A 26,644-nucleotide genomic window follows, 5' to 3' on the forward strand; every position below is an offset into this window, starting at 1 on the left:
TCGTATTGGTTCGAAAAAAGCACTCTAATCTACGGTAATGGTACGGTTCTCTGTTCGCGCCAGGGCGAACGTAATGCACGGAGCACATAAAATGAAACACGAAAAAGAATACGGACGATTAGAATACGTACGTATATATATATATGTGTGTGTGTGTTACGGTGCGGAGTAGAGCGCGAAATTAGAGGTAACGCGATAGCACTTTTGAATTTTGCAATTTCCGGCCTTTGCGAAGCCCGACGCCGCGCGAGTTTTTCGCGAAATAACACGCGCCGATATGAAATACAAAATACCGAGCGAAATTACCAGGAACTCTTCCCGGGGGCTGGGCTTGCTCGTCCCAGTGTTTGCTGTAAAAAAAAAGCGCCGCTGTGCAACGACGATGTTCATCGAATAGCGCATCGAGATTTGTAATATAATAAATACCATCGAGATTATATGTACTCCGGAATCCGCAATCCTCCCTTTGTTCATACGGTCGCTCTCTCGGGAAAAACAAAAAAAAAGAAAAAAATAGAACACGCGCTATTCACAAAAAAGTCTATTGGAGAGTTGTCGCGTATAAAAGCGCATAAGAGTGGTGCAAGTTGCATTTATGTCGATTGTGAAAAATGCATCGAAAAAATCCACGGTACGAGATTCATGATTTCATCAAAACCATACAACGTCTGAAAAATATTATCACAAACATTTTCATATTGAGCTGGATTTTCTTTAGCTTGCTTATTAATTTACGCAATTTTATACTTTATCTCTCTGTTGATAAAAAAAATAGAAAATTTCTAAATAAAAAAAACATACCATTATTTTTCCGAAAATTTTCTCTTACTTTTTATAGTATTTATTTTATTAGCGAATATCTTTGGATCGAATAAAAATAAGGTTGAATTAATATCGCCACAACTTCGTGCCTATATGCAAATATCGCAGATTGAACCTGTGGCTTAATCAAGTATGCTTAATGCACGTAACACATATACACACACCCATCGATCTACCATAGTTCATAAATTTTCGTATAATTTTATGACATATCATTTATCAGTTCCCAAGTCGGAGTCGAACGACGAAGTCGAATTTACTGTTAAAGTCACGCTGCTTTCTGACACGCGATTAATCCATCGAACGTAACCCATTTGTATGCCCGAGCGAAAATGGGTTCGCCGAGAGTGATAAAAACGGCGAAATTACTCTCGCGCGGCGAAATTGCTCGCGTAGAATTCGCATAGTATCTGCTTAATGGTTTCATGCAAAAATGCGCTTTCGCGCGTTTTGCGCGTAGAAATCTCTTTTGCATTTGACGAGATCAGCGGTCGCATCTGTCTGTGCCGATTTTACGAGATTACTTTGAAAAAAAAAATACTTTGCAATCGATTTGCATGGATTGCGCTAAGTCGCTTGACAGCTTTTGTGTGTGTGTGTGTGTATGTGTGCACGAATGGGTATTTTCAGTAGTCCGGATGAGCATCTGCCTCTCTCTCGCGCTATAAAACTATGCGTAAACTTGTTGTCAGATTGTACCATATTTGGCAATATGGCGTAAAGCCTGAGATGAAATTTCATCGTGTATCAGACAGGAGGGTGAGGCTAGTGAGGTTGGTCAGACGGCGATTGATCATATTTTGCGAGACAAGAAGAGTAGACGCAGGATGATCAAGAGTAATACGGTTATTAAATTGCCAGAGTTATCAACCCAAATGTTATAATTACTTTACATTGCGTGAATAACAAGCAAAGCAAGCAAAAACAAATCACTTAATCAACATTATTTTGTAATATATATATATCTTGTGTGACGTCATATGAATTGTAATCAAAATAATTGAAAGCTCTTTACAAATTGATATTGTTATTAAACAACCATTTGTGTATTGTTGTATTTTACGTAATATTATTTTATTATTTATCTCATATTTAAAATATTAATATGTGGTTGTTATTTGAGACGGTTTCGATTTATTATTTTATAGTAATTTTTATCCTATACAGACAAATATAATGTGTTATAAAGGCATTAAAATAATCCAAGAACCGACGATGGAATAGAGGCGAGAGCATTACTGTTAACAACGGGGCGCTAGAATATTACTTGGCTAAACTAATAAAAAGACGGAAATGTTAATGACTTTCATCAGAGAAAGTCTACTAGAACGAGACTCACAAAACTTTTTAACGACGTTTTAAAACGCAGCACGCATGTGTTTTTACCATAATCCACATCATCCCTTCTCGTGCGTATGCGTAATGAAATGAAAAAAAGCATTGAAATACACTCCGATTCTCCGACAAATAGGATCAAATACATCGACAATGAAAGATTATCTGAATGATATTTTTTATTCCTTTCCATATCTCTCTTTGTATTTCCCTTTTAATTTTTTTTCGTCATTATTTCAACAATTCCTATTTTATTTTAAATGCTTCTAATTAACAATTGATAAATGTACCATATCTTTGTTGCTTTTTCTACCCTTCTCTAATCTCTTCGTATGCTCAGTAATTAATTTATTCCATTTAATACAGATGATTACACGATAAATCCTATATTTATATTGTATAATCTTCAATTTCCATTTATGATTATTTGCAGTTGCATTAATCGATCGCACGAGAGACGAGCAGTTTCAGAGAATTCTATATAAATGCTCTTGTTTCTCCATTTGGCTTCCCTTTCACTTTCACTGTTATTTTCACATACTTACTGTTTCTCACTCTCGACAGAGTCGCCACTTTTAGTCTCACGTCTTTCTGGCAGGCCATTATCCTCACGTGACAGGGAAACCAAAGTCAGGGAGTCGATCGATCTTGCCGTCAGAGCAGTCGATCACGAAGAGGAAATCCAAATCTCCGCATCGCTGCGATTCGATGACACTTGGAGCCGTTTTGTTCTCGATGTGAATCATTATGATTCTTCGAGGAATATCCTCCTTGTTCGAGTCGTAAATGACTCCAGGACATTATTATATTATCCTCGATCATCGATGAGCCACGTCTCTATAGCTTTTACCTTCTATTTTGTGAAAATCGTCTCTTTCTCTCTCTCTCTCTCTCTCAAAGGAATTCCGCGTTAGATAAATATAATTTTCCTCAGCGACCAACCCTCTATTTTTCCGTCCCCTTTTTTCTTGCCAGCACTTACCCCTCGCCGATGGCTTTGCGCGTTCCAAGAAGGATGATTGTGATGAGCAGCCGAGCGAACGGAGTCAAACTCGAACGATTTAACATTGTTTTAACATCGATACCGTGGCTACGGGGAAAACCCGCTTACCCGCTGGAACTGTAAACTGTATCAATTCAATTTCATGCGAACTCTTTCGAGAACATTTTGCTCGCCGCTTCGATACTCCGACGTTTATCTTGGCCGCTGATGCTACCAGCGTTTTCCTGTTTCGAGATCCCGGTAATGTAATGCAAGTGCATATATAGTATGATTGTATCGTAATCGAAGAATCAGAGAGATTACTCAGATTATATACGCAAAATTGTTCCTCTAATTTTTGATCAAAAGTATATCATGTTCGCTATTATCATGTTCAAAGAAAAATATGTATATGTAAATATTTTAAAACTTAAATATATGAGATACAATAATTAAATATCGGTATATTTGTATAAAAGCACTCTTTATAAATAAACAAAAAACTTTTTTATGAACTACGTTAGCTCAATATTAAAAATTTTAATATTAAAAATATGGGGAGTGGAAATAAAGTATCATGCAGACATTTTTTACATATTTATAAAATATATAATACAAAATAAATAAAATATGATGTGATGAAAATAAACATATATGTATTACATATTATATATTTAGGACATTCTATAATCTCGCATAAAACGTGCGGAGCTTCGATTTAATACTTTTATCAAACCCGTCGTGCACCGATGCATACCGGTCTCTTTGGTGTCAGGCTGCGTCCGCAGTTTCTCTTCTTATTAACACGTGAGCGCTTTGATTTATATCCCCTCCGAGCAGTCAGGTGGACAGTGTCCACGCTCGATCGATTTTAACGTCGTTTCGCCGACGACGCGCCGATCGCCGCACCGGGGGATGAATCCGCGACGCTCGAAGGGACAGCGGGACCTTTTTTAGTCGCGCTTTACGGCGCGAACCAAAGGGTCGTGAAGGGCTTTTCCGTTTCCCCGGAGACCGTTTGATCTGCTACAGCGGATAATTCGCCGACGCCGACGCCGCTCACGTGACAGGAAGCGCGTGCGCGCACGCTTTGTCACGTGCGCCGCATGAGCGGCGCTTTTTATACGCCCGTCGTCGCCTTGGATGGATTCATCGTTTTCGCGTCGCGGTGTGAACAGACGTAAGTGAGAGAGTATAAAAGAGAGAACTCTCGGAAGTGCGAATGGAAGAAAAACGAAGCGACGATGAAAAGGGTGAATTTAACCCTATCGCGCGACGAGATTAAAAACGATCCTTCGCTCGCGCTGACGCTTCCGTTGAATTAACCAGTCAAAATCTTCGCATTGTGTGAAGATTCTAAAGTTTCCATTTCCGTGTCGCTCTTTCCTCTCTCGACTTTTCTTGAATGCCCAACCTTCGCGCTCTTGATTGATTTCATAAAATTCTTGACTTTGTGGCTAATTATGTTTGTTAAATTAATGATAATTTAACGCAGCTGAAAATGAAAATAATATATAACGTTAATAATAGTGATCTTATTAACATTTGTTTGTATTCCAAATTCTTTAAACTAATATAATATTGTGAATTTTTTACATTACTTTAACAAAAAAAAAATCTAAAATATTCTTTGGTACATTTTCCATTTAATAATTTTGTCTCTTATTTAATTTTTGATTTATCATGCAAATGTCTGGTTTAGAAGAAACATTCTCCCTCTCTAAGAACGTTTGTAATATACGATCCATATGCTTCTGTCGAACATATAAAAAGCGTAGTTCGTCTGAGGTCTCTGGTTGTCTAGTTAAGCCACTTCGCCATTACGACAAAGTTACGTCGTTTTGCGAAATGTACCTACATACCTACATACCGTATAAGCTTGCAGGACACATTCGGCGATAATGAAGAGCGATCGCGGCGATATATCAACCGCGATTACGGTCTTACATCCAACGCGTGAAAACGGATGAGACAAGGTGATCCACTTATTTCGCGGATATAGGCGCAAGCTTGAGTGAAATCACACGTCACGTTTTCTTAATATTAAATTTCTTTTTGTCCGATTACCTCGCTTAAGTTATTATACATTCTCACTATAGAGAAATTGAAAATTATATGTGACTCGTATTAAATAATTGAAGACAACGCTTGTATTTATTATTAAAAAAATAAAAAAACTGATTTGGAATCAAATATTAAATAGTATTAAGTTATTAAATATTAAGTATAATTTTAGATTATTTTTAATTATTATTATCAAAATCATTTTGTAATAAAAATTGCAGTTGCATATTATGTTATTATGCCATTAACGCATTATAAATTTATTATAAAAAAAAAACAGAATTTAATTATAAATAAAGTCATATTACACTTAGAGTATTTAAATAAATTATTAAAGAGAAATTATTTCATAAATATTCAAATAATGTATTATAATTATATATCAATGAAATAGATGCGCCAATTTCGTTTTCGACTTACGTTTCCTTTTTAGAAAACCCTTTATGTTATGTTAACTATACATATGTATATTGAATCACACAGCAATTATTTTAAAAAGAATCTTTGTGTATTCTTATAAAAAAGATAATAATAATATAATTTATAATAAACATATACACAAATAAATTCTGCAGAAATCATCAACTATTCAGCATTTACATATTGAACTATTATATTATCACTATATTAGTAATGCATAAGAAACGTAATTCATCAAATATAATTACCTTGGCATAAAGTAGCAAATGCTGTTTTATGCAACAAAATATATATAAAATTGCGTCAATATTATAAAAAGTAACAATGTATCGTAATATGCAACTTTCATCATTCAACGCGACTAAACTGCAATTAAACTTTTGCAATTTACAAGAGTGTTGCGTTTATTTTATCTAATTAATTTTTCTCTTATATAAAATGCTTCCCAGAATACATAATGTCAAACATTTTGTAATTAAATATTGCATATTATATATTATTTATGCAAAGATTAATAATAATATTAATGATGCTAATACAGATTAATAATGTACGACTTCAATAAAACAAGAATTTTAGATTGATTTTAAATATAATGCAATATATTTATGAAGAGATATTAATAACATGCAAAACAACTTTATGGAAAATATTTTTATGGAATTTAGAATTCGCAAAGTAATCTTTTTATAAGCGCACACAAGTTGTATCTGCAGCTGCAATTTATTAATAATACATTTCTAAAAGAAGAGATATATCATTTTTTAGTTTTACGAAGCCGGTAGCGAAAACATTTTGCCACAATATCAAAGTCTGCATTCTGTTTAATATATATATGCTCTCTTTAGTATTCTATACATTTCACTCTCCCTTTTTCTCTTTCTCAATGTCTCACCGCGCATTTTATTCCAAAGATAAATTTTTACAGCATGAAAACTGCAGCGGGATGATAAAGCTCACATAAAAAATTTAAAAATCGTATACTATAACATTCGGAATTTAATTTGCAGTGTCAAACAATACATGTTAAATAGTTATCTCGAATCAATAGTTATTTAAAATGAATCGACAAGGCGCACAATTTCCATTTACGTATAAGCACACGTCATTCCAAGTATCTTCTTTTAGCTAAATGCTGATAGTTGTTACTTCGTCATTGCGTTTGCAAGATTGTTTCTAATTGCAAGGAACAGTTTTAATTTCGCTCGCGCGAAATAACTCTCGCGCGGCGTGTTAAATTACATGTACACACATATATATATATATATATATATATATATGTGTGTGTATTTATATATAGATATACAGGCACATATACAAGCGTGCGAGGATTATCGATTGACGAAGATCGCCCTGCACGACGGCCAAAGCGGTCACCATTACCGGGATTGCGGGCGTCGCATTAGGTAAGATCCAGCCTGTACACATTCTCATTCGGATAATGCACCGCTAAGTGGATGCCCCGTATGTGTTGCGACTCGTGGCCTATCAATCTTGATCTCGGCTTGTACGAGAAGCCGTACCGGCGATACACAACGCACACCATCGAAGAAGATCGATATGCTCCTTCTCTCTCTCTCTCTCTCTCTCACCCTCTGTCTCTTTCCATGTGTGCATGTATATATGTAAATTCACGTATATTCGCGGATCCTATATGTGCATACAGAACGATGCACTAATACACGTGCGCGTGTCGCTAATGCACACGCTTGAATTGAACGTACACCCTGACAGGACGTACAGGTACGTATGCATATACATATATCAGTAGATCTGTATATAGAACGGCATAACACAGGGTCAAGTCATACTGCGATGGCTCATAAGATCATATATACGGAATGTATGGGGTCAATGGATACACTTGCACCTACAGCCTCGCGCTCCGTGACACTTCACCCTTATCATGCTTGTTATAATTACACAGTAGTGTAAATGAAATCACACACACACACACACACACACACACATATATATATATATATATATATATATATATATATCTAGGCATTTAACGCGCAAAGTATACATAAGATTTTTATTTCTTTTTCCTTCCTCGTACTTTAATTCGTATATTTTTTTCACGCGTATGCATTTACAGAGGTAGTTAAGTCACGAACTCTAGCTAAGTAATTGTCCAGGGTGCCATTACATTAGAAATATTAAAACAACAGAAAAATTATATAATTTTTTTATTTCACTCTTTTATCATTTTATTATATAATATTATGTAATTATGTAAGGTGCATTACAAAATATTACAAAGAGAGTAATTATACGTGAAATATATATAATAATATCGTAAAATAATCTCTCTTAATTCTACCATTTATTTAATCTCTCTTAATTCTACTATTTATTTACCTGTATCTTTCTGTATTTATTATAATTTCGATGTTATAAAGATGGAATTTAAAGCTTTAATTAATACTTAATTAATGATATCGATGTGTGTATTTTTATGCCCCATGCACAGAAGCATGAAATTAATCATTACTGTCTATGATATTAAATTAATCATACACTTAAGTCTGTATGCATGTATCTAGAATATACGTTCGGAGATTCAGACTAATACGTTACGCGAGAAGGTATTGACATATAAACAGTTATACGCATACGAAGGTAAATGCATTTCCGCATAACTGTAAATATACGTATACCAATGATATACATGCGCGAACGTTCTGTAGAGAGAAATGACAATATACGTATGCAAGACATGCTGTCTGACATACACGTTCTGCCAATGTTCCGAGGCTGACGAACCATCATTGGCGTAGCCGGAATATAGTCATACGACGGAATCACTTGGGAATTTGCAATGAGAAAGCTGCGTTAGAGAGTGTTGCATTTTTCGAGCGTGAAATATGAATGACTCTCTCTCTCTCTCTCTATAGAGATAGACTAGAAAATTTATAAGCAGCCTTTTGTCGTTAGAATTAAAATTTTCTGATTTTATTTTGCGCAAAGATACGCGTGAAAGAATATTTTTAATCATCTTTTTGCATAATAATCATATATTTCTCAAAATGGCAATCAATATTTTTTCTAGTCAAGCATGTTTAAGTTTGCTGCATATTTATTTGAACGTGAAAAATAAAAATAATATAAAAAAAGATACATTGATTATATAATAAAGAGTTGATAATTATTAATACGTAAATATATTTGCAATGACAACATGCAAATATCTCGATTGAGAATTGTTTATCGCTATTAGACTTTAAGAGAGGCTTAACAAGCGAGGCCGGCAAATTCACGTTGCAAATGTGTTTTTAATGAGAACTTAACTTGTCTAATCGAACGTACGAATCTCGTCATACGCAATACCGCTACTAAACGATTCTCTTTGCGGAGTTAAAGCTTTACGATCAAACAAGTGTAATGATTTCCTCTTGCGTCGTTTCTCTCTAGCGCTTTAACAAGCTCGAGATGCGATTTAACGCCATTATCGATGCTGTGTAAGTGTATCAAAAAATACAAAGTAACATAAAAAAGTTATAGAGTAAATAAGTAAATGAGTAAAATTTATATTTTACTATTATAGTGAAAAATGAAGGGCCATATTATGAAGGGCTAATCCAAATTTAAGTGTTTAAATGCACATACAATTTTAAGTACATCGTTAAAAACTTTAGATATTGAACATTACGGCCTATTTTGAGCTTTGTATTTCACTATTTCTATAAAAAATATCTTGTTTTAAAAATACTAAAAATCTTTTACTAATTTCTGTTAATACGTTATATACGTTTTAATACGATATTATAATATTGTATGCGATGTGTTATAACGTTAAATTTACTAGTTATTTGATTAAAGTTATATAAACGCAAACAATTATAATAAATTTCTTTTAATGTATCTTTAACGATGCACAGATTAAACTCTATCTCTGTAAATAGGAACGTTACTTTCCTTGTGCAATCTTCTTATAGTCAAGCTTGAATGTTAATAGATTTGTTGTTAATACATTTTATATATATATACAAATTTACGAATCGCAAACTATCATCATTACTATAAACTATAAAACATCGTTGTAACTCATAATTACATATATGCATTTCACATTTACGTATATAATACGTATTTGAATGCAATTTCTCTATTTAAGTTCCTTGCTCTTCTTTTTCCTCGCCCCTTCTTTTTTTCTATAATATTTTAAACAAATATATTATTAGAATCAAATCATATTTTGTATATAAAATATATATGCTTTAAATACAAATTTAATAATCTTGGATTTATTTATAATATCACGTCTGCTTACTTCTTTATATTGCATATACGTTAGTCCTTATTCCGCAATTCTATTTGTATCTCTTCCAAGGTTTTGCCTTCAGTCTCTGGCACAAATAGGTAAATTAATACCCATATAAGAAATGTTATCGCAGTGAAAACCCACAATGGTACAAACGTGCCATACAACTCTTGCATAATCTATAAAAAGCAATATAAATATTCTCCTATTACATGATATATTATTACATAATGTTTAGTAATGAAAAAATCAAGAAAATCTTAATATTAAAAAAATATGTATATATATAATTACATATTATATTATATATGTTTTAAAATTTGAACAAAATTGATAACAGAAAAACATTAAATAGCAAGTATCAAAATCGTATATATAATTTCAAAATATATCTTTTATATGCAGATCTGTTTTTAATAAGCATTGAAGAGTATTGATTGCTTATTAAAATATACTTAGCATATTTTTATATCGTAATATATATTATATCACATTATATATCCTAATGCTATTACATGGTAAAGAATCCTTTCTGCCATCAAAGCTATTAACTGATGGTATATTATACCGTGTTGTATAATACTATTACAAAATAAAGAACTCTTTTTGACTAAACCTCTTAACTGATCGTTCCTTCCGATAACCCGCTTACCGCGCTCTCTCTCGTTCGCGAAAACAAAATCGATTCTTCGATACAGACGTCAACGTACCTGATAAAACTTTACAACGGCGGTGGTGCTTATGGCATAGTAGAGAGCGTTGAGCACCGCGGCGGGTACTTTGACCTCAACGCCGAAGATCTCGCCGATATACGCCAGCGGTATCGGATTAAGGCTGAATCCAAAACCGAGGACGTAAATCACCACGAAGACCGCGGGCACCCACTTGAACTGGGAGACATTGTAACCGCTGGACTGCAGCTCAAAGAAAATAGCTATCGTGGCGAGGGAGACCACGCAGATTGGCGCGGCAATCAGCAGCAGCAATCTTTTTCCTGTAAAACGCACCACCGTCACACAGGCGACGCCGGACAGGACGATGGCGACGCCTGTCAGGATGATGCTGGTGTTGCTCGAGATCTCGAATCCGGCCTCGTTATAGATGAACGACTGATAGGCGAGTATCGGCGCCGCGCCAGTCAATGTCAGGCCGCTCAGTAATATCAGAGCGATACGAAAGGCTCTTCTGTTCTGGGCCTTGGTGAAGATCTCCCGGAACATATCCTTGACAGTCATCTTGCTGCACTTGTCCTCGGTCTCCACGATACGTTTCACTTCCTCGAGCTCCTCGTCCACGTTATCCTTGCCCAAGGCCCACTGGAGGGTCTTCTCCGCGGGATCAAGTCTGTTCTTACGCGTGAGAAACACCGAGCTCTCGGGGAGCCAAATGAAGGTCAGCAGAAACAGCACCGGCGCGCATACGCTTATCATCGCCATCGCGAATCTGCTGATCCACAGGCCGATGGCGTAGATGAGCAGCATTCCGATGTTAATTAGAACAGCCATTAAAGTACCTGGAGGTCTCGTCTTTATTTAGTGATGACATTTAAGAATACCTACTTTTATGGATAACGTTATTTCAGTACAAAAAATTCTATGATTTCTGGAGTATTGAACAAGTCATATTATATAGTATGTGTACATCTTTTCAAGAAATTCAAATTAGAAAAATGCGCTATTAAAACCGATATATTTAACATTAACAAATAAATAGTCTTTTTTAGTCATGTCATTTAAGAATAGCTCCACTTTTATGGATAACGTTATTTCAGCACAAAGAAATTCTATGACTTCTGAAGTATTGAACAAGCCATATGTGTGTACACCTGGAGTATTGAACAAGCCATATATGTGTACACCTTTTCAAGAAATTCAAATTAGAGAAATGCGCTATTATAAAACCGATACATTAACAAATAAATAGTCTTATTTAGTCATGTCATTTAAGAATAGCTACTTTTATGGATAACGTTATTTTAGCACAAAGAAATTCTATAAATTCTGGAGTATTGAACAAGTTATACATGTGTACATCTTCTCAAAAAATTCAAATTAGAGAGATGCGCTATTAAAATCGATACATTTAACATTAACAAATAAATAGTCTTTTTTAGTCATGTCATTTAAGAATAGTTACTTTTATGGATAACGTCATTTTAGCACAAAGAAATTCTATGACTTCTGGAGTATTGAACAAGCTATATATGTGTACATCTTTTCAAAAAATTCAAATTAGAGAGATGCGTTATTGAAAACCGATACATTTAACATTAACAAATAAATATCTATCAATTCTGTATGTAGAACGATAAATATGTTAATAACAATTGTATCGAGCATTGCACGTTGACAAGTTCGAAACAGCTGACATCGCCGTACCTAAAGGACCTCTGGTCCGCTTGCTGCTGATCTCGCCGAGGTACATCGGCATCACGGCATAAGTTATACCGCATCCTATGCCCGCGAGTACTCGTCCGACGTATAGAAAAGGTACGGAATTGGACAGTCCGATGAAGATCCAGGAGCTGATCTTTGGTATCGTGGTGACCAGCAAGGTACCCTTACGTCCGATGTTGTCCATCAGAATGAAGGGTACCAACGAGCCGATACCGACCCCCACGTACATGAGATTCACAATCCAAGCGATCTCGTCGCTCGTCACCTCTAGAGGATCCACGTCATTGAATTTCGGAATGGACGGCGTGCTCCATCCTTCGTGGAGGCCGCAATCGATAATCAAAATACTGCCTGAGAAGCGACCATACGTCAGATTTTTTTTCGAGGGTATATTCGCGAGAGAATACTTGGAATGTACGTCGAAGTAATGCCATCTCTGGATACTTACATACGAATCCAATCAACGTCTGTCGCAATATCCCACGGTCCATTGTGCTCGATAATGTCCTTCTTGATTTCACGTTAATCGTCGCTTTTATCGGATTTTTTAAATCGTTACTTCGCGTACTCCCGGTTAAACGGAGCAAAAAGTCATTGCTACTATGAGAGCAGCACGAAGAATGTGCGAGGAGATTCAATTATATCTCATAACTGTAAATGAATATTTGTCGCTTGTTTCTTTGTACGCTCTCAATAGCTTCTTATTGATTATAAAAAAATGTATTAATTATATTAACATAAATTTATTTTATTAAAGAATGATCCGCAGGATGATAATTCATAGATTATGATGCTTTTTATCTAATGTGAGATTTGTTAAAAGACATTGCATGGAAACATCATCGGCTCCATTATTTATGATTAATGCGCGAGCAAAGTTGATTTTGTCCAATTTGCGTCCTCCGATTTAAATGTCAAAGCCTTGCAAAGACGCGGGAAATTGAAAATGCGAAATTCCATCTTTGTTAATTATTACGACAACGGAACAGCGCGCCACGGCTGATCCTTCTAATCTAGCAACACGGCCGACCTCCGAGCCAAACGGAGATAACGGAGATAAAGCCAACAAGGGTTCTAACTAGATTCCGCGCCACATATCTCCCGACTGAGGGTGCGATACGGTCACACGTGTAAACGGCTACGTCTGCACGCATGACCGCCGCCCGCCGCGGTCGGAGAGCACTTGCTCTTGCTTTGTGGCACGCGATGCGATGCCTCCCAAAGCGACAGTTTATGGCTGGCCATACAATACACCCGCTATTAAGAGACAGAGACCGCGTTCCTTAACATGAATTTATTGCCGTAAAATTCATACGCGCTTTGACGACACGCTGCCCAAAACGAAATGTCTACTCGAGTGAATGAACCGATTAATATTATCAGATAAGACTGTTAAATAAAAATTGGATTTTCTTTTTTCCTCTTGGATTTTTAATTCGTCGAAATGTGTGTTAAATAATTAATTGTAAATGTTATTAATTTCACAGTGAAAAAATTAATAGAAAGAAAAATGTTAAATCAAAGAACGTTATTTAGTTATCACTCTCACTTTTTTAGTAAATGATCATTTTTTAATTCGTAATTATATATCACAAGAACTATATATGCATTTAAAAAACTAATTACATTACTTCACAGAAATAAAATCATTTAGTAGAACACTTATTAACATAAACGAATATAAATAATTTTTTGCTTTTATACATTTTTCTTATTTTACATTTTTTTATCGTATTTGATAGTTAAAATATTCTTAAATAAACAAGAGTCACGATAACTCTTTAAAAATTATAAAAATTTTTTAAATTAAATTACAAATGATAATTATAAAGTAGAATTAATAAAACCATGTACATTCGAAAGCATAATTCTTTTTGCTTGTGTAAATATTTGAACTTCCACATTATTTTGTTCATATTTAATCACTTTGAATTTATAATTACACTTATTTACTTAACAATATTTTTTATGTTCTTATAAAACCGGCACGAAATTAGAATGATTAAAATTGCTATACTTCCTTTCGTTTTAAAACATTGTGCAATGTTATAGAAAAAAAAATCTTTCTCTTTCATAATGATTAGGGAAAACGTTAATTATGTTTAAACGTACAATATTACGCAATTTATGACCGATGTGCAACACACTATTAATTGAGACTATTACTTTAATAATGCACGGATTGTTAACCACGATAATTACATATAATATTAAATTTTTTCCTTTCCGTTTGTGAGTAATGTAATCCGGTTTAAAATGAATAACTATCTCCTTCGTAAAAGTAGAAAATAGAAAGGATCTGCTTATTGAAATACATTTCTCTACTTTCTAAAACCAATAATATTTAATTTCAAATAACAACACTAATATATATATATATATATATATATATATATATATATATATAGAGAGAGAGAGAGAGAGAGATGTATATGTAGATATATATATATATATATGTATAATTTTAATTTGGAATGTAGGGAACTGGATTCTCCTAGCTTATATAAAATTCTTCGAAAAACCGGCTCGAACTCAAAACCAGTTAGTTTACGTTCTTTGTTTTGCTCAAACAGGTTGCTGAAACGACCAAGACACGCCGAGTCCTTGCGTCGGCGGTTTATACTAAAACGTTCCCTTTCGTTCAGCCAGTTATCACCAAAATGCAAGAAGAAAGACCCACGGTTGTTACCCCAAGGTCATCACGTCTAGAGGTGCACGATATTTCATCTTAATTGCATAGTCGATGAATGGTTAATCGCGACGTTTCGAATTGAGAGACTCGATTATGTGTAGCTTTGATTTATAATAAATAATACAATTCGAAAAAGAAGCTATTTTAATTGTAGCATGTCATAACTACGGTATGTAACGTGTTGAAACAGTTTTATTGTAATAAAAATTATGTTATTGAGACTTGTCCAAAAGGAATTTCATTCATCATAAATTTTTCAAAATTGTAGCGTAATGAAACAATTTGAAAGCCAAAATCAATTTCTAAGTAAAACAATTACGAAAAATGGTTATTTTTTCTCATGTGTGGATACTTTTTTTTGTTAAGTGTATAATTATTTCCATTAATATTATATTATGCTATTGCTTAATATAATATTTGAATCATTAAAGAATTATTTTTCAATTAAAAGCTATTTTTTACTGTTTAATCTTTTTCAATTATTCTTTGGCTAGTTTAAATAAATGAGAATTCTTTTCTAATCTGTTAATTAATTTAAAATCGAGAGAGAGACAGAGAGTTTTCCTTAACAACAAATTAAGAAACTTATATAGTTCTTGAATTATAAGTAATTTATGACAGAGAACTTTCCCAAAATTAAAATTTGAACATTTAATTGCTGTAATTATAAAACAGCTGTTACTGCAAATTTAATTTGATTCTTTAATAAATTAAATTAAATTAAAATTTTTAATTTGAGTCTAACAAAAACATTTAATGTTGAAAATTGAAAGTATAGTCTGGAAACTGAGAATGACTAATTTTTCTCGACATTTTTATTAAGGAAAAATCTAAATTAATGAACTAATCTATAGATGAGAGATAATTGATTGGATTGTCATTCTTCTTTTACGTTGGTAGGACGAAGTAATTTTCACTGCAAATTGAGTTATTGCTTTACCGCGATGCTTCATTACCTATGGCGTGCGTAATAAACCATTTTACGAGTACGCGTTACAGCTATTCGCTAACGTGAAACTCGAACGAGCATCGACCCGATTAATTGACAGTTATATAAAAGTCATTATGCATACACGCATATTTTATCGCAATTACATCGGTACACCTGATTTAACAATGACATGCCATTATCACGCGAGGATTTAATTCGCCTTTATCAGCGAGCTGTTACTTAATTATGGAAGATAGCTAAATGCAATTGAAAATTACTCAATTATGCTACTTGATCGATAATACAAAAGCCACATTTTTTAAGAGTGTCTAAATAATAAATTACGATGTCGTATAGATGCTATCTTATTATTTTTCTGTATTAGAATCTTTAATGCAAATTTTCTTCAAACTATAATCAGAGATTTTATAAGAAGATTGTCTTAAGCCTCATTTCCTTGTCTACAATTGGTACTTATGATAATTTTGTCTGATAGCCTTATACGAATTAACGCACACATATGTAACCATGTACACGTATAACGCGCACATTATTAGATCGTTACATCGTCTTTCAAAGATGAAATTTCGAGATTAAAAGAAATGTTTCAAAGAGACGGAATAATTTTTTTAAATGAAAATTATTTCTATGTTTGATCGTATAATAGTGACGTTGATTATGCACTTTTAGAAATTTCTTACAACGATTTCCAAAAACGATTTCACGACAGATACAATTTCGAAGTTGTCGTCCAATTGATGAGGAGGAACGCACGAAAGCATGCAGCGAAAGTGTACACGCAAAAATAATTACATCGACAGTTCACCTCTTGGTAAAGCACCTGTCACCAGCACGAGAGCCGAGAACGAGATGCCGAGATCTCGACGCGTGTCGGCGACAACGACGCCGCTATCATTCTGAAAGACGCGCGGAAAGGAAACTGAGCTTGACTCTGATACGTAGGCACGTCACTGTGATTTTAATCGAATCCCCTCCCGACTCGGACGGAAGAGCGAGCGCGATCTAAAACTACTAATTATTACTTTACCGTGCTATTTCTCAAGCACGTGCGCGCATCAGACTTTTTCAGTTCTTTTTCTCACGTGTTCGTCCTCTACATTGCTCTATTATAGTATAATTGTCTTATTGTTTGGAAAATCACTCTGTTCGATGACTTACAATTCTTTTTTACTACTTCGGTATCTACAGGTATAATAATTTAAATGTTGAATGACAGGAAACGCTAGCTATAATTTATTGCTATTGGCTGCTACGCCGGGTTTAACTTTTGGGGTGAACGCAATAACGCATGTGCGATATTTTCACTTGCGCATACAAACATTTGCTAATTGAAAGCGAGAACGTGATAAATATTTATCCCATATATTTATTTAACATCTTATTGATGAGTGCAGAAATGCAAATTGCGCGCATTCTTATTCTAATCATAGCGTGATACGGCAGCTCGATAATTTTCGCTGTTGCATCTAAGGAGAACGGAAGGACAAATATTACGCGAATAGAATTACAAAATTACTTCTTCTAGAGACAAGAAATTGTTTACACTAGATTTCAACTTTGAGGAAAAAAATGTAACGGGCTTTCTCGGAAAGAGTCGATTTCCTTACGGAAAAGTTTATTCTTCAAGAACATTGTGACGAGTTAATTTTACGTTTGACGTAGCTAACATTGAAATTGTGTTCTAATGATACACATATGTGATTAATCATGTATCACTTGTTTACAAAATTTTAAGATATTCGTGAAAACTGTTTTAAATGTCAACGGAGTTTATCGCTCTTCAAATGCTAACAACCAATATCTCAAGCTAATTCTCTAAAAGCGCGCGATAGAATCTGAAAGAGAGAGAGAAATCTGATTTAATATTTACATCGCCAACAGGAAAATCTATTAGAGCATAGCTGATAAAACTTTCTCTCGGTCATTTGCGCAATCGATTCTACTTCGATACGATCGATCCTGATGTCGACTCATTTTATTACCGCAACGATGCAATCGAGGAAAAAACGAATACGGCGTATTTTAACCTTGAAATCAGTTTTTTCCATATAAATGACGCCATCTAGCAGATTGAATTAAGGGCGTTGTCATTCTTTCATGCGATTCTTCACATAACGTTGAGAATACTGATATAGTAATGTGCAAGTTTTCAAAGCACGTTGCATTCCTGTTTAAATTTTGAATCGATCACTTTTTATGACCGTATAGTCTATGATGCATCTGCATATTAATTTCGTTGTATCATGCCTATTATATAATGTATCTTTATATTAGATGTAAAAAAATCTTTATATTAAATATAAAAAAACGTAGCAACTTTGTATCATATTTAAATAAGCTCTATACCGTCAAAATCGACATCTGACTAGCTTTAAAAACAGTTAGGGTTTATGTTACGACACGATTGCACATCGTTTATTTAAACGCGTGATATAAATCTCTTGCGTAGTCCATGAATATATTCTTTATGTTAATAACTTCCCTCTACGATAACAGAAAACTAATGAATATTTCAGAAAATATCTTCTACGAATCTGCAAACTGAGGTTTTCTTTTTAAATATGAATATGTAATTATTAATTAACTGAAAATTGCAAATTTTAATTGCTATAAATTGAATTTTCGATAACATGAATACAAGCAGATAAAATTTTTCGTTAATTGTAACATTATTAACATTATTATTAAAAATAAATAGAACGATTTATCTATTTAAATTTAAAGCACTGAAATTTAAACTTATAAAATTACATATTAATTCTATGCAAATGCAATAATTAATAGAAACAATTAATAAACAATATATATTAATTAATTAATAATTAATTTTATCAATTAGGAAATCATATATATTGATTATATTATACGTTAATTAGAAAACAGATTATATTCATCATATGTGTATATACAGGATCAAGAAATATTATATGAGGATCAAGAAATATTATTTAAAAACTTTTATTTCTCTCTTCGTTTTTAAACAAAATACGGTGCATGCGGTCAAAAAATTAAATTCTGTACAAAATTTTTTAAATTAATACATATATCTAATTGTATTAATGTGAATTTTTATTGCACGAATAGTTTCATCATTAATTCATGTATTGATTCTTCGCGCTGGTTATTCATGATTTTATCATATCAAACTGAGAAAGATTGAAAACAAATAAGCGACAAAAAATTCATTACATCAAACTGAGAAATACTGAAAATAGACGAGTAACAAAAAATACGCCATAAAATCTAAATGATCTTCGAATGCTCATCGTCTTGCTCCTTTCCTTATACCAGCTTTAATCGAGAAACGGCATGGTTAAACTACGTCAGATAGAGCCAGGCAATGGGAAGAGACGAGGACGAGATGAGACGAGAGGAAGATAGGAAAGAGGTCGTTCGGCGCGCGGAGACAGCATGATAGTCCCTAAAGTATATTTGCATTTGCATTCGGTAATTAAACTATCTCCGTTTCTGCGATACTAGACTACCTCCAGCTCGTTCTTATCGAAGTTTGTCGAAGAAGAGCAATTGGTCGGCTTGAGGAATTCCAAATGGCTTTCTCGTGCCCGAGGCACGTGACCAAGTTATAACGGCCGGAAATCGACGAGAGATACAAAACTGTCTAGCGATCTGTCTAGTGATTAATCGTTTCGTTCAGTCGAAGTTACCCCCGTGTTCCATTAATTAAGTAATTAAACCGCTGTCGCTTCACCTCTAATATCAAGATTGACAAGAGATTTCGTATAAAACAGATTGTAGAAGAGAGAAAGCGAGAGTCTTGTTACAATCTTGTTACCATTCCACCGGTTTTCGTCTTACGAGAGCAAAACTCGATTTCGGAAGAACAATTTTTTACAGTGCTGTCGACAATTTTCACAAAGTTCCGAAAAGTCAGAGACGTAATAGAGCATTCTATTTTAAGACGTGTCATTTGATCGGTCGTATTTTTAAAATGCTTTTCCTAGCGATTGAAACAAAACTTGATTCAACATATCAAAGTAATTACAGCATTAAATTATACTGGATTAATACGCGTTGCATGTCAGACAAACATGCAGATAATTGTGCAACTAGAACACAATTGAAGAGCTTAATCGAAAAGTAAAGGTCTTGCCCCCGAAGCTATTTGCAATTTCCAACGGATGTTATACATTTGCTTGCCTTTGAAATGCGAGTTTCCTGGTGTCGGTAATAATGCATATAAAGTTACTGATTTTTTAATGTAAAAAATTGAACACAGAATCAGTAAATGCAATTATGTAAAGTGATGCGCAGAAATTCATTCTCACCTTTTAATTTCGCGTTTAATATTGTAAATGGCATAGTCGTGTGAAACATGCATACATGCACGTGATTTCACTGAATCAGCTGAAAATCCCACATGCATGTGATTATAACAACGCGAAGGGAAAAGAGAGAGCTGACAAAATACGAAATACAAGTACTTAATTAGAAGTAACATTTCCGTGACGCAATTTATTTTCAAGCGACAATCTCCTATGAGAATTTTATTTCTGGCTGTAATTATATCTTATATAATAACCCATTACTTTGTTTATATACGATTTTAATAAAAAAAAAAGGCATCGTATATTATCTTGCAAAAATTTTCCTTGGGTATATAAATGTCCATTTTTTAAAAATGCATAATTATTTACGAATGCATCACATTTTTGATATCCGGGTATAAATGCCTTTATATATACAAATAAATGTATATAAACGCCATTTCGTTTACATAGATATATAAAGATACGGTGTCAGACACGCGTACGCGCATTTTTATTCCGCACAGAAGTCGGGGAATCTACTCGATATCCCGTGTCTACGATATCGGCAAAGTTGGCCACGGGAGACTGAGCCTACTTGGCGGATATAATAAAAAGAGAAATATCGCACGAGATAGAGAGAGAGAGATAGGAGGGTCTATAGAAAGGTGCGAGCGGGTGCAGCCCGCGGCTATCGCCTTGTAAAATGAGAAATGCATGAGAAAGCCGCAGGGTAAAGGGACTTACCATCGTGGGAGTCGTAGAGGTAGATGATTTTCTTCCAACCGTAGTATCGCACCGTATCGATGATAGCGCGATGGTAATCCGGCCGCATACTTATGGCGAAGTCCAGGAGACCCGAGGATGGCGTCAGGACCTACATACAATAATCCCGTGCATTTACGACTCTCTCGTTCGCCTTGTGAAATTTTCAATAGGTAATCGTATATCCTCCGCTTAACGCGCTACCGAAATTAATTCTGCTTAGGAGGAAAAAGCAGCTACATCTTTAATCTGAATTGATGCACACGCACACATATACACACACACACACACACACACACACGCGTACAATCTTTTACCGCTCATAAATTCTCTTTGAAATTTAATTCCTCGCGAATGTGCAACTGGTACATGCGCATCATGATTTACCGTCGAAATATAGGTATGCCTTTTGATACTAATTTCAGTTGTCGGGATCTCTATTCGGGTTTTTTTGCTCGCAAAATATTGCGGCGTTTTTAAACTATATTGCGCGAGAGACATTTTTAGAAAAAAGCTATTAATTTCTATATATATATAATATATATAACAGTTTTATTTATAAATATCCAGTTAAATATAAATATATCGTTTAAAGAGACGTTATCTTTATTGATCTTTACATGGAGATGAAATGAATACTGTCTCGAGTTTCAAAAATTAATCATCACCCAGCTGGAATAATCATACCACCCGCACGTATTGAATTTCCAATGGTATCGATAACGTCTCTCTTTTTCTTGAAAGAGAGAGGCAGCGATGCAAACGCAGTGCGGGGAAGGATCTCATGGAAATTGAAAAAGGATTTTCTCTATATAAATGGCCATTCCTGGCGAACCGTAATTGGCCCCAAAAAAAGAAGCAGAAAGCTGAGGCGTCGAATCAGCATTACCGCGCGATTACCATTTAAACGACATCGACGTTCGTTACGCGCGCTCACACACACACACACACATATATGTATATATATATATATATATACTTATACTGTACGGAAATATATCGTGGGAAAAATACGCACACAACCCCGAAATACTCACGAGCCCGACGTTCATCCTATAGAACCTGCAGCACGATATCAGTTTACAGCGACGCGATAAATGCAGCCCGGGTAATTCGAGCTGGCGAATAAATTTTCGGCTAGACAATTCATTTTGCAATTCAAATTGTAATATATATAATGTATATATCACAAATACATATATGTATATACGGATGATAATATCGATCGAATTCATCATCATGCATCTCACGCCGCCGCTAATTATCAGCTGCAACGCAAAACGTAACTATTGGTTTCGTGAACGACAATTATTGTCTCACACGCACGTCGTAAGCGTATATTTTTCTCTTTTTATATCGAATCGATAAATTGTAGTGTCATATTTTAAAAATTACGGGAATGTTTTAAATGTACGTTTTGCTCCAGTTTGCACATCGAAGGAAAAATATATATTAATTTAATACAGAGAAACAGGTTCTATGAATAGATTGAACTTTAATACTTCGATCCGCATTGCTCTGATGTACGTAAAAACATCGGTGACTAATTGTGTGATTGTTCCGAGCGAGACAAATAATGTAAAAACGGTCGAATCGTTCGTATCGGTGACATTACACAATTCCATGGAAAAACCCGAAGCAGTGACGTGAATTGTAGACGTGTATTTAATAAGATGTACATAAATTAGATATATATTATTCTCATGTAATACCAAGAAAGAATATGTAAGAAATGCAAAATAGAAAATATAAGGATAATAAAGATGCGCGCGAGCTATACCGTAACAAATCTAAAAGGAAAAGATATGACTTGTTTACCTTTTCGGGGAACCAGGGTGTCACGAATGGCATCTGGAAGGTGTTGCTATAAGAGTGTAGTGTATCGAATGAGTCTGGACTCACGGCACCCAACATGGAAAACACGCCTCTGCTAAACTGGTTGCAGACTGTAACATAAAAAAAACAACGATCGTTATTATTGAAATAAGAAAGAAAAGAGTTGCAGTTATCATCAAATAATCTTTCAAATATATTCAGAAATATTTGAAGGCTTTGTAAGTTTGAAAAATTTATTTATCATCTCTTTATTTATCATCGCATTTATTTTAGATATCTTTAAAGAATTTACGTGCTATGATAAAATTCTGTCTGATATTTATTTTATAAAAAAAATGTTACGTTATACGATATATTTACGCGTTATTGTTATTTATATGCTGTTATTATTTAACATCAACAAATATGGATAGTATGCGTTTTATAAAGATCGAGCGAACGTCATGTGATAGGTAATCTCGTTGACCATTATGCGTGGTCTTCCACAAAGCACAATAATACCGCAAAAGTGTCAGCTTGCGGTACATACTGAACGCCTGCTGGATAGATCCGTTTTTATTAGCACGATGGAGACAAAAAGGATTACTAATAAAAACAGCGGCAAGCCACACAGATCTAAATTTGATTACCACGCTAACAAAGTCGCTTTTAATAACGCGAGATAAACGATTGAGTAAGGACACTAACAATGAACAGAGAAAACTATGTCTTCGTCAATTTACGTTCATATCTATCAGTATGCTTATTCTATTAGTTTCGCCACAATCCCTTGCAAATGGAATGTTATTATTTATAAAATTTCAATATAGATACATTATTATTTTAAAAAATATTTTCCCATGTGAAAATTGACATTATTTAATGGTATGGTCAATGTGTGTTGCACAAAAATAATTTTTTTTGTTCGCGTTCAGCGTTAAACCAATATTGAAGTTTTATTAAAAATTCAAACGAAAATGCACACAAAAATACACAGATATATAAAAAAATAACAGATGCTATTGCTAAAAAAAAAAAAAAAAAAAAAAAAAAAAAATAAAGAAAAACTACATAAACTGAGATTGCAATATATTATATTAATCATATATGTGTACATGCAATTATCGTAATTACTGTATTTTATGGTTAAGTATGATATTCGATAATATGATAATTTGGAGCTTTAACGTCACGGCGTTAAACCGCAATATATCGAAGATAAATGGCGATGATGGACAAACGCGATAAAAGCGTATAGAAGAACGAAATGGGTGGAAGGAAAAAGGGAGAGTGACGGAGATAGGATATCGGCTGCACCGATTGCGAAGGTGAGGGAAGATTCAAACGGTTGGAAGCGATCCAAAGGGAAGGTAGGCGGCGGATAAAAGAGTACCGGCGAGGAAAAAGAAACCGAGGAGGAGCTGCAGGAGTTGCAACCCCTACAAGTTAATCGCTAAAGAAGAAACTGACAAGACTTGTGGTCGGAGATTTTTGCGCCGTTCGTCTAAATGACTGAGAAACGGTGGTATTTTCGATGCTTAATGTGAATAACATTGCTGCCGTGCGCTAACAAGCTATGTAATCCGATAAACACGGTTAACTTTTCACCTTACATTCTTTTTTCCCAGTTGAAAAATACTATTTAAACATTTTTATTTACTTTAGCATTATTATTTGCTTTATTTTCTATTTACATATTTTTTAAAAGTTTTTGAAAATAAATAACGAAATAAAAATTATCAATATTTAATATTAAATAGTAAAAAAAAATACATTCAAGTGTTCTATATTTTTAAAATGATCAAAAAGGAAAGTATTTGAATTTTTCTATATTTTAATATTTGTCAGAAAAACAAGATCGATAAAAATAATTCACATAGGCAACGGCCGAATATATAAATATAGTTTCTTCGATTAAAAGAAAAAAGTGACTTCGGAAACCTCATTAGGCCTACAAATTGCGCACACCTAAAGGCAGAGGTTCTTATTACTCGTTTTGTTGTTATCATTACTGCACCCGTGTATAATTTCGAGTGGCGCGCAGCCTACTTTATTTTAATTATTCTTTTATGCTCGCCCTCACGCCCGGAGTTCGTCCAGGACTTGGGGTAAAAAAAGAACGAAGACAAAAGGGAGGAGGAGGAGGTAGAGACTCTGGTGTCGTTTTTATTTTCGTTGTTCCGTGGCTACCACGTGTACGTGCACTAGAGCAGAATTCAGAGATCCGGCGACGCAACGGCCGGCATTTATTGTGGCCACCCCGAGGGTGCATTTATATTCATAAGCATAATGGGGCATCGTGATATATGCGCCCGTGCCTTGGTCAAGAATGTCCCTTCGCTCTTTCGTCATTATTAATTCCGCGTACCGTCGCGACCGCGCTAACACTTGCCAACATTTGCTGACGGTCATAAAAATACGCGTGTACCCTTTTTTAATTCCGTGAGAGTGAGAGGTTCCGTGCCTCTAATTGTAAATTGTAACTAACACGTTATATGTATATGCATATGTATAATATATGATTAAAAAATGTATGTCTACAACTGATTGAACTTCAATTTGATATATAACGCAATATATATATCTATATATATATATTTTATAAATACATACATATGTATAAAACTGCCTGCATAACTTTATGCATATGTGTGTGTGTGTGTGTGTGTGTGTGTGTGTAAATTAATCCAGAACTTCAAGCCATACGTACGGTGCACTAAATAAAGCATATAACAGCGGCACGCTGTCGGCGTAAATTTCTTTTTAGCATACATAAATTTCCCTGAAACTACCAATTAACGGGGTAGATATAACTCGCTAAATTTTATAAGATATAACTCGTTAAATTTTAATTAGTTTTCTGGATGTTGCAATTCAATATATGAATTGAAACTAAATATCTATAAATTGCTATTTTTTTCAAATTCAAAGTCCTTTTGAAAGTTTTGTATTAATCCCTTAATCCGATGCATATTTCGCGCAGTGTACAATTTACATAAAGCATTGCAATTCGGATTGTCTAGAGCGTCTATCATTTTATTCATTCCGATATATCGTGAAAGTTACGAATCAATACGCAATCCTGTATACGGCATACAATGAACATACCAAAGTTGTGTCAAGTATGCGAAAGGGATGCTCGATCAAGGCGTAGGCGGCAGATGGTCGCAGTATTATCGACTCTATGCATTGGCTCGCGACTGTGTGTGTGTGTGGGTGTGTGCATGTGAACAAGTTTAGCGTCTATTATTATACTAAATATATCTACTCGTTGCAGCCAGCCTGGGTCAGGCTAATGATGCCGGCAAAGTTTGCATACTGCACGGACAGATGCTACGTTCATGCAGATGATACTTCCACTATCTAATTTCGTTATACATATGTATAGCCGATAGTACGACACACGTTGTCCAACAGCTAAGCGACAACAAATATAGCTGATAATAATGTAACATTATTTTAAAAATCCACGTTTTTATTCGAGATAGTTTCACATAATTTTACTTATGCTAAAGAAATTATTACAATCGCGATTTTCGTTTGCTTAGAATGCTTGTCATCGTAGAAATGTTATTAAGTGTAATCGAATAATTTGTTTCTTAATTGTGGATTAAATATTTTATTTTCTTGCTAATAAATTAATGATCAAATATCGATTTTCTTGCGTACAAGCATTATAAACGTGACAATCTGTCACAAACTGTATTTTACACTCCAACTTTTGTCAATGAAAAACTCGATTTGGAAGAATATCGATGATACGAGACAAGTTTATTCAAATCCTGATCTAGAAAATCCGCTCTTCCTTTGCTTAGTTTATGCTCTATGCGTTCTTCACGTTCTTCTTGGTCGAAAAGTTTGTGAAAACC

General features: G+C 34.3%; 2 protein-coding genes and 1 long non-coding RNA gene across 11 annotated transcripts in view; 1 reads left to right on the top strand and 2 right to left on the bottom strand.

Moving 5' to 3' along the window:
- Window positions 1-26,644, top strand: part of LOC146721341 (uncharacterized) — a 170,784-nt gene that overhangs the window by 63,570 nt on the left and 80,570 nt on the right. The gene's annotated exons all lie outside the window — the stretch shown is intronic.
- GluRIB (Glutamate receptor IB) overlaps window positions 1-26,644 on the bottom strand; it is a 222,385-nt gene that overhangs the window by 45,396 nt on the left and 150,345 nt on the right. For all 4 annotated transcript variants that reach the window (XM_085487037.1, XM_029316780.2, XM_085487038.1 and 1 more), the window contains exons 3-4: window positions 22,779-22,906; window positions 20,943-21,072 (exon numbers count right to left, since the gene is read on the bottom strand). In XM_085487037.1, the coding sequence (XP_085343163.1) occupies window positions 20,943-21,072; window positions 22,779-22,906 (258 nt within the window). The remainder of the gene's footprint in view (window positions 1-20,942; window positions 21,073-22,778; window positions 22,907-26,644) is intronic.
- Window positions 9,900-17,733, bottom strand: LOC114941700 (facilitated trehalose transporter Tret1). Of its 6 annotated transcripts, none has more exons than XM_029316786.2 (5): window positions 16,736-17,733; window positions 12,735-12,818; window positions 12,269-12,637; window positions 10,601-11,403; window positions 9,900-10,069 (listed from the first exon to the last, which is right to left on the bottom strand). In XM_029316786.2, the coding sequence occupies exons 2-5, from the start codon at window positions 12,775-12,777 to the stop codon at window positions 9,920-9,922; spliced, it is 1,365 nt and encodes a 454-aa protein (XP_029172619.1). In that variant the 5' UTR covers window positions 12,778-12,818; window positions 16,736-17,733; the 3' UTR covers window positions 9,900-9,919. The 6 variants fall into 6 exon arrangements, with proteins under 6 accessions (XP_029172619.1, XP_029172614.1, XP_029172617.1 ...); XM_029316781.2 differs by having other exon boundaries at window positions 12,735-12,937; XM_029316784.2 differs by having other exon boundaries at window positions 12,735-12,983.

Source organism: Nylanderia fulva, unplaced genomic scaffold (assembly GCF_048542155.1).
Source record: "Nylanderia fulva isolate GAGA-0341 unplaced genomic scaffold, ASM4854215v1 Scaffold5, whole genome shotgun sequence".
NCBI lineage: Eukaryota > Metazoa > Arthropoda > Insecta > Hymenoptera > Formicidae > Nylanderia > Nylanderia fulva.